The following is an 18,082-nucleotide window of genomic DNA, read 5'->3' as shown; positions in this document are numbered from 1 at the left end:
CGCCACCACCAAGCATGCGCCCTGCATGGCCCCTGGAACCGTGAACTCGGGGCCTTACCCTGTGGTCGGGTTATGTTATACGGCACATGTGCCCTTAGGATGGGGAAGCTGTCCAGTGGGGCCTGAGCTAATCCCAGCAGTGGATTAGCTCTTCACAAGGAGAGGGTCCTTAGGGGCAAACCCCCAGTTATAAACTAAACATGTCCTGAGGATGTAAAGTACAGCATGACAGCATGGGGACTACAGTTAACAATACTGTACTGTACGTGTGCTAGCTGCTAAGAGAGTAGATCTTAAAAGTTCTCATCACAAGAAAAAAATTGTAACTGTGAGGTGACAGATGTTAACCAGACTTGTGGTGAGCATTTCACAATAAATACAAATACGGGGTCACTGTGTCGCTCATCTGAAAGGAATGTAACGTTACCTGTTAGTTATGACTCAATGAAAAGTCAGCAAAGCGAAAAACAGACAAAAGTAATTCAGGACGGGGGCCAGAGACAAGAGGGTCCTCCGTGGCTGGGAGCAGGGCAGGTGTGGGGCTGCGTGCGGGGCTCGGGGGCCTCGGGGCACAGCCGAGAGCTGGTCCTGCACCTGCCGCGAGTGAGTTCTGCTGACAGCCTGAGCAAGTCGCGGGTGGACTCTTCCCCGAGCCCCGGGAAGAGGACACGTCCGGGTCAACAGTCTGGTTTTGGCCTGGAGGCCCCCTGGCTGGACACCAGACCTTCAGAGTGGGAGGTGCTGGGTGGGTGGTGACACGGCAGGGGGCGAGCACAGCGGGCTTAGAGGCCGGCGCCGGGGAGGTGGCCGGCGGGTCCCCACACGTGTAGCGGGAGCCCTGATGGACACGATGCTCAGATACGCTCGTCTTCCGTGGCGGGCTCAACGGTGCCCCCATGTTCACACCCACCCGGAACCTTAGGCGGCCTGTAGGTAGAAATCTTCGCAGGTGTATTAGCTGAGATGAGGGCGTGCTCATTGGGGGAGGGGACGACATTCAGCCAATGTGACTGGTGTCCTCATAAGAGGAGGGGATGCAGAGAGACGCTCAGAGAAGACAGCGGGGGGCGGGCGGAGACGGAGTCAGGGAGCGGAGAAACCCAGCTACGTGCCTGGGGGGCCCAGCACTGCCAGCCACCAGGACAGGCCGGGACGGACCCCCTCCGCGCCTCCAGAGGAACCCACCCTGCTGACCGCTGGCACCTCGCCTTCGGACTTCTGGCCTGACTGTGAGAGAATGAATTTCTGTTGTTTGAAGCCCCCAGTTTGTGATAATTTGTTACGACAGACCTGCGCGATGACACATCTTCCAAGAGGGTCTGTCACTTTTCTCCAAGCTTTAATTCATTCCCACCGTGAGCTATGTAACCTCGAACTTCGTAACCCTTGCTTCATGTCATCTAAGTGTTTCAGGACATCTTCCTTCCGTATCCTGGGTTGATGGGGCCTGGGACATTGCTGGTTCTCTCGAGAAGGCGCTAATTTCTCTCCAAATACCCCAGCTCACAGTCTGCAGGGTGAGGACCACGTGGCATTTAGTCTCCCGAATTTAGATGCTTTCTCCAGTTTCTTCGTAGTTGCTTCTAAGAACTCACCTTTGTCTCCCGCACTTAAGAGTTTAACACGTTGGTTGCAGGCGGGGAGGGTGCTCGTCTCTGATGAAGGTTTGCCTCGAGTTGATGTTGTGGGCCCTTTGGGAACTATTCCTTTTTTTTTGTTTCTTCTTTTCTTTGGCCGTGCTGCGAGGCATGCGGGATCTTAGTTCCCCGACCAGGGATCGAGCCTGTGCCCCCTGCAGTGGATGTGCGGAGTCTTAACCACTGGACCGTCAGGGAAGTTGCCCTTTTTTCAGTTTTAAATTGTATCTTATGGTGGTAAGAACACGGAACATGAGATCTACCCATCTAGCAGGACTTAACGTGAACAATGCAGAATTCTGAGCTACCGGGGCAGTTGCTGCTCCGTGGACGAGGGTCTGTGTTTGAAGTTTCCTTTAATTCTTGGCTTGACTGGTCCCCGCGCGGCTGGCTTCTCCCCTGGTCTCAGGAGAGTGTTTCCTCAGGATGGGCTGTGCGTGTCCGGCTCTAAGGTCGAAGAGTCTTTGTCTGGGACCTGGTTTGCTCTGACGAGCATCTTGACGGTGCTGGGTCCTGGCTCCAACGTCAGCGCTTCTCGTTCCTCCACGGGATGAAGATTCATCTCCTCACTTTACATCAAAACTTAAGGACCACAACACGTTCCTTCCAGGAGTCTTTCTAGCTTCCCTCCTTGAAAAAGAAAACCTTCCCTCCTGGAAGGAACCGTAACCACAGTCATTGTGGAAAGTTTGGAAAAGTAAAGGAAGAAGGTAAAGGAAGTGAAGAGAAGCGTCTGATTCCACCGCTCACGACAATCGAGGCTAACGTGTTAGCGAACTTCCCTCCAGGCTTCCCCCGGTCACACACACGCCTACACAAAATGTGTGTTCCATCTTTTGTCGGCAGAAATAGGCCTGTTTACCCCCGTTTCAGGTTGAGTTACGGCCTTGGCTACCGAGAGCGTATTCTTCAGCCTTTGTTTTTTTTTAAGATTAGCTCATTATTTTGACAGGCACCTTGCTGGCCCTGTTCTTTTCCTACATCTACGATGTTTCTGTTATTTTCTGAAAGGATTTAGCTGAGAGAAGGCACCTCCTGGCTTGTCCCCTGAACTGAATGCCACACGTCCCCCCACCTTTCTCATTTTACAAACGAAGAAACTGAGGCAGAGAGAGACTCGCTGACCGTCACACGATATCAGGGTCCAGTCCCCTGTTGCCCCGCCCAGGGCTCCAGCCTCCTGAGGCTCTGAGATCCAAACGCCAGAAGGGGGAGGCGACACTGCCGGTCCCACCTGAGTTTTCTCTAATTACTGTGCCGGTGGGTTTCAGACTTTGCTCACGTGAATCCCCCGCAGCTGGTGCAGGATGCACGTTCCGAGTTCGGGGCTGGGGCTGGGACTCAGCGTCTCAAACAAGCTGCAACTCCGCGAATCGCAGGAGGAGGCTGGGAGCTTTGGGGAAGCGGCTGCATCTTGTCAGGTGCACCTGTAGCCGTTGCAGCTGTGAGGACAGCGGGTCGTCGAAGCCAAGCTGCTGGCCACGGGTCCCTGTCGTACAACGTGGAAGACGTTCCCTCCCGCCAGGCAACACGGGGGAGCACGGCCCCCACCGAGGGAGCCCCGTATGAGGAGCACGGGGGCTCTGACCCCCACCTGCCGGCTGGCTGAGCACCTGCATGCAGGCGGGCGAGGGCCGACCTCAGCCCCAGTCACCACGTCCGCTCTGACCCCTTCCCGACCGACACAGGAGTTTAACTTGCAAGGAGAGTTGAACGTTTGAGACCCACTTGCAGCCAGTGAAATCCCACTGTGATGGGGCTCAGCCCCGCTTCAGGTAACACTCATCTCCTGCTCTCTGAACTACACCCAAGGACCCTGAGGTGTCACCCAGGATGAGCTCTAAAAACTACAGGCGAGGAGGCCATTCAAGGAGCAAAGGGCACACGAGCAGACCTGGCACCGCTAATACCCCAGAGGTGACAGTTACTGCCGGGCTGAGGCTCTGACACCCCGCAGGAGCCGAGCTGGGCTCCGGCTGGTCCACTAGGTCTCCCGGTGGCTCTCCCGGGGCCCCCGGATGACCTTACCTTCCGTTTTGATCCTCAGGGCCGTCCGGACCAGGGCAAACAGGGTGGCGTTGAACATGACCGTCCCGTCGCTGTTCAGGGGCATGTTCATGGAGACCAGGCGCTGGTGGGGGAGCAGAGCTGGTCATCACAGCAGCCGGCTCCTGAAGGACCCTCCCGCAGAACCCCCGAGCTCGGCAGGAGGATGCCAAAGTGGGGGGGGCCTCGAAATGCGTGTGTGTGTGTCACGCCGTGTTTCCTTCAGAGTCTGAGAACGCACTGTGGGAAGGACCCCTAACGCCTATTCTGGCTCTGGCTCCTTTCTTTAGGCTCATAAAATACTGTCCTCATCCCCGTAGAGGACTGACGTCCTGACCAAGGTCACAAGAGGCATCTTCCCTCCCATGTCGTGTCTCCTACGAGCCCAGCTCATCTCTTACTTTGCAAGCCACGCGGTGAGGGCACAGCTTCCCAAAGCCCAGCGGGGGCTGAATCCTCCGGAGCAGGGTCACCACATCCAGGTGTTTGATGCGACCCCTAGAAGAGGCAGGAACGGGGGGAAGGTCAGTGCGGCGGTCTCGGCCAGTAGCCCAGGACTCATGCACCCAGGGCGGGGGATCCCCCTGCAGAAGGAACTCTCCACGGCTGGACCCCAGTGATGAAACTGGTGCTGAGATGCAGAACTGCACGGCAAAACTCCAAAACCAGTACATACACGTGCTTAGGATTTTAAGGAGCAATTTTCCATCAGTGCTATATTCACGGTGGAAGGGATTTTAGTAGGCAACGAAATTCTCAATATTACTCCTGCTTCAGTGAACCAACCGTCTGACCAAACGGTATTTCTAGAGTGTCAACCAAACGTGGTGGCTGGATTGATGGACCTACGGCAGAAAGGCAGGCAGGATCTGCCTGGCCCCGGACATCCTGACTCGAGTCCCTACTGGTTACTCCAACACTAGGCCCTCCTGTCCTGTACAGCTGAAAACAGCAGGCGTGTTCTTGACTCAGCCAAAGCCCTCCTGTCGCTGGCCCTGACCCTCGACCCTTGTGGCCCGTGCAGGTTACTGTCTGCTGTGGATCCACCCTGCGCTAACCCGTCTTGACCTGCTTCCACAGGTGCGGTCACGCAATCCCCTTGTGGCTTTGCGGGTCGGGCTCCCCCTGGGGACTTACTTGGCTTCAGGATCATACTCCGCCCAGATTCTCTTGAATTCGTCCAGGTGGTGGGGACCCAGAATGGACCAGTCCCTTGTCAGGTAGTCGAAGTTGTCCATGATGACAGCTACGAAGAGGTTGATGATCTGTGGAGAACGGAGAGCGCGGGGAGATGCCCTCGGAGGCCCTTCCGGCACACGTGGTTAGCAGGCCACGCGCGGCAGAAGCCAGTGTTTCTGAAGACGCCCAAGTGGCACCACTGAAAACACCGGCCCCCGGAACGTGGCTCTCTTGGATGAGGACCTGACCCAGCTCCCCTTGGGTTTGGGCAGGTGAACCCCCCCTGTGGGCTGGCAGCTTCCCTCACACCCAGCTGGCAGGCGGGGCTGCCAGGGACGGGGGGTGACTGTCCACCACCCTCCCCTTGCTCCTTGTCAAAGTGCCAGAAATGTTTAAGGGGCCTCCTGTCCTCGGGGACGACGCCACCACCACGAGGGCTGAGATCGGATGAGAAGGATGCTGGCTGAGCTCACTCTGGGCCAGCTCCGCCCCCTCCCTCCAGTGCGGCTGGGCCGTCCCAGGGACACAGCCCTCTAGGCCGGCCTCCCCGATGGGGCACCCCCGAGCGAGAGCTGCAGAGACGCAGGGCGCGGCTGGCCCGGGACTGCGCGTTGGTCACCCAAGGCCGCGGGTCCCACCCGGCTCACCAGAAAGGCGCAGAGCATGTAGAAGCTGATGAAGTAGAAGACAGCGAAGCTGCTGCCGCAGGGCGCCTCCCCCTCGGCGCTGCTGCCCGGCTCCGACTCGGGGGCGCACTTCTTGCCCGGCATGCAGGCCAGCATGATGTCCTGCCACGCCTCCCCGGTGGCGCACCTGGTGAGAGACCACGCCCCAGAGCGGCTCACAAGGCCCCTCCCTCTCCTCCCTGGCGGGGGAACCGCTGAACTGAGTCTGCGGTTCGTCAGCCCCCCAGTGCTGATACATCCACTACATGGGAAAACACACAGCATTGTTCTGGATGTCCGAAAATTTTCTGTGAAAGATAACAAGCTGTACCTTTTCTGCAAAGTCCCTCCTTTTGCAGTCCATGTTAAGTTTTGAGATTTGGCCGTTTGGATGCATTTTAGCTCTGGTTCATTCATCCTTTGCGGCAGACCCTCTATGAGTATACCATTAAAAAGCCCCACCGCCCTGTTAAGGCTTTTCCTTCTTTGCTGTCTTGCTGTCACGAAGGAGCCTGCAGTCACCACACAGGGCCGTCAGACGCCTGCTTCGGGGTGGAGTTGCCGGTGGACGGCAGGTGTGTCCTCACCGCACTGAGCGCTGCTTGTTCCCCAATTGGCGCTCCTGGCGTCACTGCCCTACAGACTCGGCAGCTCTTTCCTCAGCTTTATTGAGGCAGAATCGACAAATAACACTGCAAGCTAGAGCGTAGATCATGATGATTTGATCGACGTGCACATTGTGAAAGGATTCTTCCCACCTGATTAACACATCCATCCCCTCACAGATTTTTTTAATTCTCTCTTTTCTTTTCTTTGGCGAGAACATTTAAATTCTACTGTCTCGGCAAGCTTCAGTGATACGATCAGTGTCATCAACTATGGTCACCATGTTATAGGTTAGACCTCAGACCTCATCCACCTTATGGCTGACAGTTTGTGCCCTTTTACCAGTCCCTCCCCATCCCATGCCCCACACCCCCCAACCACTTTTCTATTCTGAATTTAGACTAGTCAACTCTTGGTATTAGTGAATTTTAAAAAATGTTGCTCGGACTTCCCTGGTGGCGCAGTGGTTAAGAATCCGCCTACCAATGCAGGGGACACGGGTTAGAGCTCTGATCCGGGAATATGCCGTGGAGCAACTAAGCCCGTGCGCCACAACTACTGAGCCTGCGCTCTAGAGCCCACGAGCCACAACTACTGAGTCCGCGTGCCACAACTATTGAAGCCTGCGTGCCTAGAGCCCGTGCTCTGCAACAAGAGAAGCCACCGCAATGAGAGGCCTGTGCACCGCAACGAAGAGTAGCCCCCGCTCGCTGCAACTAGAGAAAGCCCGCGCGCAGCAACGAAGACCCAACGCAGCCAAAAACAAATAAATAAATAAAGAAGGTTGCTCATAGGATGGGTGTAAAGTGATAAATCACTGTTGTTTTAATTTGGTTTTAAAATGATGAATAGGCTGAGAAATTCTATTTCATCTGCTGAATCTCAGGTTCATGTTTTTGCCCGTCTGTCTCATGGGCTATTTGTCTTCTTGCTCATTTGTAGGGTCTTTAAGCTTTCTTTATATTAATTCTCCGTCAGTTATACACACTGCAAGCAGTGTCTTCCAGTCTGTGGCTCGCTTCCAGCTTTACTGATGGCGTATCATGATGAATCCAAGTTTTACATTTTAATGTGGTCAAATCATAATTTTTCTTCTGTTCTGTGCTTTTCACAGCTTGTCTAAAAAATCCTTCCCTATTCTAGGCCATAAAAATATTCTCCAATATGTTCTAAAAGGCCCAAGTTTTGTTTTTCATAATCATAATAACCCATTAATATGGAATTTATATGGGGGCTCCATACGAGGTAGAAATACGCTATTATCTTTTTCTGTCTAGATAACCAACTTTCTTAATACAATTTATTGAATAGTTCACCTTTACCTACATATGTGAAATAGCTCTTGACTTGAATCACATTTCCGTACGTGTATGAGTCTTGTGCCAGCCTCTTCGTTCTGTTCGGTAGGTTTATTCTTCTGTCTTGACTTCAATGTACCACGCTGTCTTCATCACTCCAGGTTTGCAGCAAGTCTTGATCTCACACAGAGAGCCAGTGCTTTCAGACTGCTGTCCTGCAAAGCTGTCTTGGCTTTCCCCTTTCCTTTTCCTTTTCGATTCCACAGACACATTAGAATCAGCTTGTTAAGTTCTATGAATAATCCCACTGAGACTCTTACTGGAACTGCATCAACATATAGATGAACTAGAGGAATTTGACATCTTTTTGCTGTTCAGTCTCCTAACCATGAACCCGGTCCATCTCTCCATTTATTTAGGACTTCTAAAATGTCTTTTAATAAAAGTTTATAATTTCCCTATATACATCTTTCGTGAGACTTTTTTCTAGGTAGTTTACTTAAAATAAACAAATAAAATGTTTCTATTATAAATGGTACCTTTAAAAAGTTATATTTTCTGTTTGCAACAGATGTGGAGAGAATACTATTGACTTTATATATAGAAGATCTGCTTAACTCTCTTATTATTCTGTGGTTTCTCTTGTATAGTCACATAGCAATCGGCTTTTTAAAAGATGTTTTATTTACATATTTTCTTTTTAAAATTGTGGTAAAATACACACAACATAAAATTGACCGTCTTAACCATTTTTAGTGTACAGTTCGGTGGCAATAAACACACCCACGGTGCTGTCCTACCATCACCACCATCCATCTCCAGAACTCTTTTCATCTCGTAAAACTGAAAATCTATGCCTCTTAAACAGTAACTCTCCTCCCCTCCCCCCTACGCCTGGCAGCCACCATTATACTTTGTGTCTATGATTTTGACCAAGTACCTCATGTGAGTGGAATCATACAGAAAACTTGTCCTTTTATGACTTCTTTCACTGAGCATAATGGCCTCAAGTTTCATCCATGTTGAAGCAGGTGTCGGAATTTCCTTCCTTTTTAAGGCTGAATAATGTTCCACTGTGGTACAACCACGTTTTCCTTTTCCATTCTTTTGATGGACCTACAGTTGATTCCATGCTCTAGCTATTGTGAATAATGCTGCCGTGAACAGAAGTGTACAAATATTTCTTTGAGACCCTGCTTTCAATTCTTTTAGGTATATACACACACCCGGAATTGCTGGGTCATATGGTATTTTTAATCTATTGTTAATATTTTGAGGAACCGTCGTACAGTTTTCAACAGTGGCTGTTACCATTTTACGTTCTTACACGTAATGCACAAGGCTTCCAGTTTCTCCACGTTCTCATCAGCGCTTGTTCTTCTGATAGCAGCCATCCTGATGGGTGTGGGGTGCTATCCCATTGTGGTTTTGGTTTGTATTTCCCTGAGGATTAGTGATTTTGAACATTTTTTCCTATGTTCATTGGCCATTCACTTATCTTTTTTTGAGGAATGTCAAGTCCTTTGCCCATTTTTAAATTGGATTGTTTGTTTTCTTGTTGTTGAGTTTGGCAATCAAGTTTTTTGGCATTTAGTTTTTTCTTCTTCTCCAATTCGTACCCTTTGGTTTATTTTTCTCGTCTTATTGCATTGGATAAAACTTGCAGTATCATGTTGAAAAAGTGATAGCTTATGAGCTCGTTTATTATATTTATGGATCAGCTATTACCTGTTACGGACTGAATGTATGAGTCCCCTCGGAATTTGTATGTCGTGGCCCCAAACCTCAATGTGACAGCATCGGCAGGCACTTAAGTTTAGATCAGGTCATGGGGCCGGGGCCTCATGATGAGATTAGCATCTTTATAAGAACAGGAAGGGAGACTGGCGCTCTCCTCTCTCTCCACCAAGCGGGGACACGGTGACAAGGCCGCCGCCTGTAGGCCAGGAAGAGGCTCCCACCAGGAACAGAATCATGAAACCTTGATTTTGGACTTCCAGCCTCCAGAAACGTGAGAAAGAAATGTCTGCTGTTTGAGCCACTCCATTTATGGTGTTACAGTAGGCTGCCCAGACTAGTACGTTATCAGTACATGAAAGTGATTGTTTTCCTTTGTTAATTGTCACCTTCCTGGTCCTTTTAATTGTTATAAAGGCTTTTGAGTTGCTCTGCTTGGGTTTTCTAGTTGGATTAGCCTGTTGTTTGTAACCAAAGATAGTCATGTCTACATATTTTTATATCTCTATTTCTTACTTTCTTCCCTTTCTTACTGGTATCAGCCGTATGTTAGTCTTACAGAAAGAGGTTTCCTACCCATTTTTACTCCTGGAAAGTTTATGTAACATAGGAATGATTTATTCTTTGATATTTTGGCAAATAGCAAACATAAATATATTGGATCTAGCCTTTTAGAGGACTAAAATTTTGACCACCTTTTCAATTTCTGTTGTGGTTAATTAAAAAAACATTCTTCTCAAGACAATTTTTGTGATTTCTCTTTTCCTATATAAAAGCATCTAGTTCATCTAGATTCTCAAATATATTGGCATTCAATTGTTCATAATATTCTCATCATTCTAAAAATCACTCCACATCTATAATTATGTTGCTCTTCTTATTCCTGCTGTTGCGTCTTTTTAAAAAAATTGAATTTGATGAAAGTTTGTCTATTTATTGGTCTTTTCAAAGAATGAGTTTTAGGGTTTATTGATGAATGTTTTTGTTTTATATTTTATTAATTTCTGCTTTTATTTTAATAAATGCATTCCTTCACACTTTGGGGTTATTTTCCTATTCTTTTTCCATTTATTCGTTCACTTGCTGTAAATTTTTAAAAAAAGTTAATTTTGGCTCTGAATTGTCCTTTGACTTACTGGTGCATCCCATAAATTTAAGATATAGCGTGGGACTTCCCTGGTGGTCCAGTGGTAAAAAATCCTCCTTGCAATGCAGGGGATGTGGGGTTGATCCCTGGTCAGGGAACTAAGATCGCACAGGCCGCAGGGCAACTAAGCCTGTGCGCCACAACTACTGAGCTCGCGCACCTCAACTAGAGCCCATGTGCCACAAACTACAGAGTCAACGCGCCCTGGAGCCTGCGTGCCACAACTAGGGAAGAGAAACCTGCACGCCACAACTAGAGAGAAGCCTGTGTGCCACAACGAAAGACCCTGCGTGCCACAACTAAGACTCAAAGCAGCCAAAAATAAATAAATCTTAAAAAAAAAAAAAATCTTAAAAAAATAAATATTTTAACAATTGTATATTTTCTGAGTTCTCTCTTTAATTAAATTTAATTAATTCTCTCGTTAATTTTTTCTGATTAATAATGACTTCTCCTCCTCCCCCCACTCCTTTCTAATTTGACAGATGTGCCAGGTTCTATAATCTCTCTAAAGACACAAGTGATGCTTATTTTCAAATATTTTTCATCTCCCTATTCTTCTCCTCCTGATGTGATCATTCATCTGTTAGGTGAGCGTGGTGACTTCTTTTTTGACATTGGTTTTCCCCCAGTACTTTGGGGGACTGTTGCTGCTCTTTGTGATCGAGAGTCCAGTACACAACTCTGTGGATCAAGTTCTCGTTGCAGGAGCAAGGAGCATCTCTGGGGACCATGGAAGACAAGACAAGACGTGCTGCCAGGTGGGGTGGACAGGTAGCTTCTCTTAAAGGGTGGGTTCCCTTGGGGCCCTGCTCTACTTCTTAGACCCCAAAGCCCAGGCTGTGGTGGCAGGGCTCTGTTTTCAGCTTGTGGGCATCAGCAAACGCTCTCCAAACGCGGGTCACCAGCTGTCCTGGTGCCTGGCCCCTGTGGACCCTGAGCTTGGGGAGGCCCTGGCCACTCTTGCTCCTTCACGGGCTCACCTGCTTTGGGATGTGTTTTCCTCCGAACCTGGTCCTTTGTCCATTGAATCCCACCTGCTTGCCTCCGCTGAAGACTTCCTCAGCACTGCTGGCTCAAAATGGCACTCTTTCTTGGCTTTTATCCTTCCTTATTCTTTCACAAACTATCTCCTGTCGTCAAGGACTTTAGGAAAGGAGAGGGGAGACCCATGTGCCCTGGCTCACGTGTGTCCAAATCCCATATTTAAATGCGGCTCAGGCGTAAACGTTGCTGTGAGGCTGTGGTTTATGATGGCCCCGTGTTCTCACGGCTACCACCTGAGGGAGGGTGATGTCGGACTGATACTTAAGGGGACTGCCATTCTGACTGAACACATTTTGAGCAATAATGATTTGTGGGCTTGGGTGTGGGGAAAGGATTCCACAGAGCACAGTGAAGGTGGGGTTATCTGATGGGGAGGGTTCCTGGATCTTCGGAAAGAACCCCAGGGGCCGGTAAGGGCTCAGTGCCTCTCCCAGCACCTTAGCATGGAGAGTACAGGTGCTGGAATGGAATCTAGGCATCATCTGGTCCAGGGACTGAGTAAACAGTTCTCATCACCACCAGCCCTGGACCAGGTGGGGGTCCCAGAGCTCAGGCTGTGACGAACTGGATGGTGAGAAGAGCCAGGGGAGGGGCAGCCCAGGGGGTCACTGGGATCCAGAGAAGGAAGGACACGGGGCTGCCGCACGGACTCCTTCCCTCGGGGTCGGGCGGGACACACTCCTTCCCCAGCTGTACCTGTGGCCGCGGCCTCCCCAGAGGGTGAAGGCTGGTGCCGGCTCAGCCAAGGGGGGAACTAAGTGCTGTGGACGGAACCACTGAAACAGACAGTGACACCAACTCTGGCAGCTGGGCTTGTCTGAGGAGGAAACTGAGGCTCGGAGGCATCTGCTGTCTCGCTCAAGGTCACTCAAGGTCACAGTGAGTGTGCTGCAGGCCTGGCTCAGCTTTGAACCAGGGTGCTCTTGGAGTTCGATTCTGATCCCCTACTGGCTTCCGGGGTCAGCGGCAGGGGCCGCGTCCAGTGGTTATGAACGACAGTGAGAGGAAGGCTTCCCGGTCCCCCAGCCCCAGCTCTCGTGGTGCGCCCGGGCCAGGGCCGCGCCGGGCAGGCACCTGTCCACACGCTCACCTGAAGAGCAGCAGCACGGCCTGGGGGAAGGTCTGGAAGTTGTTGTTCCTGTTGATCTCTGTCGTGTCATTCAGGGCGATTTTCCCGAACACCTGGCAGGGGGAGAGGACGGGGTCCGTGAGCTGTGGACAGAGGGGTCCTGGTTCCCACCCATCGTTCAACGGTCTCTTCAGGGGTCACAGTTCACCCTGGATGGGCTGGCCCATAAGCTGAACAGAGTCCCCTCTGTGACCTGGAAGGCCTCGCGGGGGCAGGTACCTGCTGCCCTGTCCAGCCCCTGATCCCAGGACCCCACTCGGGACAAGCATCGAAGAAAAGTGCCCTCGGCCCTCGGGAGGGGCCCTGGGCCCAGCGGGAGGGGGGCTGAGAGGCGGTGGAGGCTGAGGCCCCGCCCCTGCGTCTGTGCGGGACAGGCTCGCTGCCTCTTCCTCTTTCTTTTTCCTTTTTTTTTTGGCGGCAGATTCTTGAGACAATTTTTCTTTCCTCTTTAAAAAATACTTTATTGAGGAATAACTCACAAACAGGCCCTTCACATAACTTGGGGGAGTTTTTCCCTAGAGAGAGTGGAACCTGGGCCAGGGGCAACGGGGAGAGAGGGTCTGAGAGCCGTGCACCCCCAGGACACCGCGGGGGTGGGGGGAGAGGTCCAATTCCGGTGACCTTTCCAGCCGCAGAAGGAGGGGCGGGTGTCAGGGCATGCGGGCTGGGGGCCGGGCGTACCTGCATCCCGATGACGGCGTAGATAAAGAACAGCATCACGATCAGGAGGGCGACGTAGGGCAGGGCCTAGCGGGGGCACAGACGCCGTGAGGTCGGCGGGGCGCCGGCGGCTGGGCCCCTCCCCGGGCGGCGTCTCCTCAGTCGCCAGCTGCTGCCTGGCTTGCGGGGGAGCACTTCCAGGAGCCCCGCAGACGTTCTGGGCACTAAATGGGAGAAGCCTGAGCCTGGTGCCGACCCCTCCCCTCACCTGGGTGTCAAGCACCTGAGACCCGGGGAGGTCCGCCCAGAAAGGTGGGCTCTGAGCTCGGGGCTTGGCATGACGCTCTCTCGGTACAAACAATCTAGAAAGAGCAAAACACCCTCCCGCCACCCACCCGTCCTCATGCAGCCGGAGGGCCGTGGGGGACACCCAGCAGCCCCTCCCCACCTCACAGCCGTAAGGTGTAGGAAAGGCAGGACGAAGGGGCACTAGACAAAAGCGAGACCCTGGGCTCAAGCCCGTCTGCGCCACTGGAGCTGTGGGAGCTGGGCTGGGCTCAACCTCTCTGAGCCTCAGGGTCCTCATCTGAAAAATGGGAAGAAAAGCAACGACCTCGGCGTTTTGGGGCCTGGCTGATTTAAGGCTCGCAAGATGCTTGGTCAGGGCCTGGCCCGCGGCCGGCCTCCGCGCTTTACTCACTCGGGGTGCTCGCCACCTCCTCCCCGGGAGGGGGCCTCGCGGCTCACGGGGCGGATGGAGCCCGCACACCACTAGGTGGCACCGCGGGACCACGGGCCGTCCGGCCTGGGGGGCGCTCGGGCTCCACCTTCAGTGGCGCCCAGGAAATGTCGGGGGTGGGTGAGCACGTGGGCCCGGTACAGTCACCCAGGGCTGAGGCCGGGGCCACCGTCATTCTGCTTTCACAGAAGGAAACGAGTGCTCGGGACAGAGAACTGGCCCCGCGGCGGGCAGCCCTGGGTCCACACGGGGCACACCAGGGTCCCAGGGAGTCCGGCTAAGCCCCTAAGCTGAACCACTGCCGGGACGAGGGTGCCAGCCCCGGGCTGACAACACCCGAATTGGGAGGGGTCATCGGGCCACCTCTGCCCATGGCTTTCAAACCTCTTCCACCCCCAAAACCCCTTGGTGCAGTCAATTCTCGGGGCAAATCCACAAAAGAGAGAAGAAAGCAGCATGCTTGCGGCCTCCCCTCAGCTGGGAGCATCGTCCCAGGTGGGGCCTGGGAGGGGGGCCGGGGGGTACCTGGAAGGACTTGATGAACGTCCACAGCAGCGTCCGGATGCCCTCCCCACGGCTCAGCAGCTTGACCAGACGCATGACCCGGAAGAGGCGGAAGAAGGTGATGGAGATGCGGGAGTTCTCCTCCGCGTTCTGGGGCCGTTAACACAGCAGTTAACACGCAGGCGGGCGGCAGGGGCCGGCTGCACTCAACTCTCCCGGCGCCCACGGGTAGGCCCAGCCCCAGGCCTCTGCGGCGCCCGGCCGTGCCCAGGCCCCGAGCCTCTGCCCCAGCATCCCTGGTCTTAAGCCCACCCCGGGGTGGGGGGCGGCAGGTGATTCCCTAGAAATTCCATCTGCTCTGAAATCTAGGCCAAGAGCCGCCCTGGTGCCCCTGCTGCCCTCCTGCTTGGCTCAGCCGAGGGTCCGGCGTCCCGAGCAGCACCGGCGCTCTGGAGGTCCTGGGGGGCGGGTGCCGCCCAGCCTCAGCACTCGGTGTGCCACCTCCCCCCACGGCTGTGGATGGGCCCGGGCCGCAGCCCTTGCCGCCCTTCCGCTCCCTTCTGCCCTGGGCCCGCCGGCTGCACAGGCCTGGGAGGGGTGGAGGCCCAGGCAGTGGAGTGTGAGCCCTGGACGGGTCTCCCTGCCGTGAGAGGACTGAGGGGTCCTGCTCGGGGCGGGTGGGCTCCCCAGGGGTGTCCTGGAGCGGGCCCGGGGCTGCTGGGCCTGGGGGAGCCTGGGGCCGGCACATGCCTGGCTGGGGGTCGGGGGCCGGACACGCAGCCCCGTCACCCTCTTCTCCAGATCTGGGAACAGTCAGCACAAAATGACCCCCGACCCCCCTCCTGCCCACACCAGCCAGAGAGCTGGGTGGTGCCCGGGAGCTGGCCGGTTCCCCAGAGCCAGTGCAGCCCCCAGCCCCGTGGGCACTGGGAGAGAACGGACCTTCGGGCTTCCTGTTACGGCTCCTGCCGCAGGCCCCCTGCTCGGAGGCACCTCTGTCCGGGTAGTTGCTGGGCCCCATGTGGGCCCCGATTCTCAACTCCCGCTCCTCTGGCTTCATTTCTGACCGTCTCCAGGTCAGATCTGGCCTGGCCACGCCCACGAAAATCCCACCAGCGCCCGAGCCCTCGCGGCTCCTGGTTCTGACTCTGTGACCGGGGCTCCGGGGGCCGCTCCCCTCACCCCGATCAGAGCAGGAGCCCCCTGAGCGGGCCGGGTTTTACACGCGCCAGCACACCCTGCTCCTCCCGGGGCGGGCTGCGTCTATCCTTCTGAGCCAGAGCTGCTCCCCTGGGGCGGGCTGGTGGCTGGGGGCCGCAGGGGCTGGGGGGGCCCCGGCAGCAGGCCGTCTGGCCCCCGGGCCCTACCTGTCTGCATTTTGAAGTCTGATGCCCTTCATCTCTGCATTTCTGTCACCCGTGTACCTACGTGAAATTCTACTTTCTCTCCTTCAAAGGAGGTGGTGCTTCCCCAGAGGAGGCTCAGGGCCTTGGAACTCGGCCGTCAGCCCCACTGTGCTCGGGAAGGGAGACAGAAGAAGAGCGCGCCAGCTTACACAGAACTCAGCTGGGCACCGAGTCTGGGAGGTTGGCGCCGCAGAGCCATCTGCATCTGACTCGTCAAAAAGCAAAACGCAAGCCTCCGGTCTGAGCTCGTCCTGCGTTCAGAGCCCTCCAGACGCCGCAGGTGCCTTACGCTCCACTGACCGGTGACACACGGGCAGCACGTCCAGGCTCAGCCCTTCCAGCTACGGTCGTGGGCTTCATCAGGAAATATCCCCACCGATCTTGCCTCTGTCTGCTGACCTCTGGGGCTCGGGGAATCAACCCACTCACTGGCCCTCCTAAAAACCCACGCTTGGCCCACGTTTGAAGTCTGTGACAGCAGCCTCTTGGAGACAGCTGTTCCAAGGAGACTTCAAGGTCACACCGGTCGGCCTCTCTATCACTTTAGCCAAAGATTCCTAGAGCAGAAGCGGCTCCCACCAGACGGTCTGCTGCAGTGAAGCGGGCGTGGCCTAGTTTTCATGCCCCTCACAGGTAACTGTTGGGGTGATAGGAAATCCAACCACTCTCTGGGTAATGAACCCAGCTTCACCGCTTACTGGGGCCTTGACTCAGAGCTGGAGGACAGCCTGGTGACTAGGAGGACCTCCCCGTCTCTAGCTATGTCACCTCTCCTTCCTCTTTCCCAGAGGCCTCGCCATGGCGCTCGTGGGTGCCCCGTGCGAACCCCACGACAGATTCAGGGTGGGGACGTCAGCCAGCGGAGTCCTCAGGACGTTTAACAGGAAATGTCCCTCGGGTCCGATTCTCTCCCAGTGGCTCATTAGACAGTCAAGGTCATGGTGAACCGCCACCCACAGGAAAGCTCTAGGATGGAAATGTCACACCAACAGCACTTGGCAGGCAAGGCGCACGGCAGACACGGGCAACATGCATCGGGGGCTGGCTTCCGAGATGCTGGGGGTCGGGTGGGGGAAGTGGGTATGTTAGAGGGGGTCACAGAAGCTGGGAGCGTGGTCTGGAGGCTCAGTCTTACCATAAAGGGAGAGCATTGGGTATGTTCAGCTGGCTTTAAAGAAAGGCAGACAGAGATGAGCTGTAATGAGTCTCCGAAGAAGACGCCCGGCATTCTAGGTCTTGGTAACACAGGAGCAATGCGGTGGCAGGAGAGGGCAACAGCGCCAAGTGGAGGGTACACGGCACAGGCCTGGCAGGGTCCAGGCGCTGCCAGAGTGGACTCCCACCCAGCGAGGACTCTGGGTGTTCCCCTGCCCGGAACCATCTCTGGCTACAGATTAACTACCAATTCACACCTGTTATCACGGAGGCGTTCCAGATTTTGAGGATGGAGGTTTTGTTTGTTTTGAATCAGCTGTGTGTCCTAAGGTAGCCTCCAGGAGCTGACACTGTACACGCTTACCCAGCACTGCCCGCTGAAGGCGAGAGACCTTGCCTGTGCCCAAGGCTGCGCTTTGCCCACGTGTATTTGAGCAAAGGAGACCGGGGCCAGTGGCCCCCCAGGTCCAGGGGAAGACTGAGGTTCAGTTACCCCCTCTATGGTGGGGCTAGCCCTCCAGCTGAGGCTCAGGGAGAAGGGCCTGCTGGCTCCTGATCTCCGGGTGTGGACCCTGGACACCGGCCTGAGATAAACGAGTGTGGATCTGTTTATTAAATTTGAAAGCCCTGCACACAATTTAGGACATTATTGTTAACACCCCGAGAAGCTGTTCTCAGGGGTCTGACTCTGGGCCCATTAGGGGGCAGGGGCCGAGGGGCCTGGCCTCAGGGGCGCATCCCACAGCAGCCCCGAGCTGCATCCGGGAAGGTGCCCTGCCCTGCGGCCCCGCACACAGAGCACAGCCGGGACAGGTCCCCGCCGCCTGAGCTGCCAACTGCTTCTAGGAGGTCACGACTTCACTCTCACCCTCCACTTTCAGAGAGTTGCTCCTGTTTCTGTTTTCAAGGTATAAACGAGGAGAACATGTAATGGGGTTTTTCAAGGACGGAAATGTGCACAACAGACACTTGCTTGCAGACTGAAAAGTACTTCTCTGGTAACAGATTTCTCAGCAAATTCCTTTCGTTCCCATTGCAAGTTGGGACGTGTCCTTTTCGGGGACTGGGGGAGACACGGGGTGAGGGAAAGGACGAGAAGGGACAGGACGCCTCTCTGGTTGTTTATG

General features: G+C 54.4%; 1 protein-coding gene across 1 annotated transcript in view; it reads right to left on the bottom strand.

Annotated features, from left to right (window-relative positions):
- Positions 1–18,082, bottom strand: part of CACNA1C (calcium voltage-gated channel subunit alpha1 C) — a 463,376-nt gene that overhangs the window by 13,913 nt on the left and 431,381 nt on the right. The window contains exons 33-40 of the mRNA XM_065888236.1: positions 16,936–16,968; positions 14,416–14,544; positions 13,173–13,238; positions 12,453–12,544; positions 5,510–5,675; positions 4,821–4,948; positions 4,085–4,181; positions 3,666–3,768 (exon numbers count right to left, since the gene is read on the bottom strand). Coding sequence (XP_065744308.1) covers positions 3,666–3,768; positions 4,085–4,181; positions 4,821–4,948; positions 5,510–5,675; positions 12,453–12,544; positions 13,173–13,238; positions 14,416–14,544; positions 16,936–16,968 — 814 coding nt within the window. The remainder of the gene's footprint in view (positions 1–3,665; positions 3,769–4,084; positions 4,182–4,820; positions 4,949–5,509; positions 5,676–12,452; positions 12,545–13,172; positions 13,239–14,415; positions 14,545–16,935; positions 16,969–18,082) is intronic.

This window comes from Phocoena phocoena, chromosome 11, assembly GCF_963924675.1.
Source record: "Phocoena phocoena chromosome 11, mPhoPho1.1, whole genome shotgun sequence".
In the NCBI taxonomy this organism is placed as follows: domain Eukaryota; kingdom Metazoa; phylum Chordata; class Mammalia; order Artiodactyla; family Phocoenidae; genus Phocoena; species Phocoena phocoena.
Note: the sequence above shows the minus strand (reverse complement) of the source record. Positions and strands in the feature narration are given on the sequence as shown.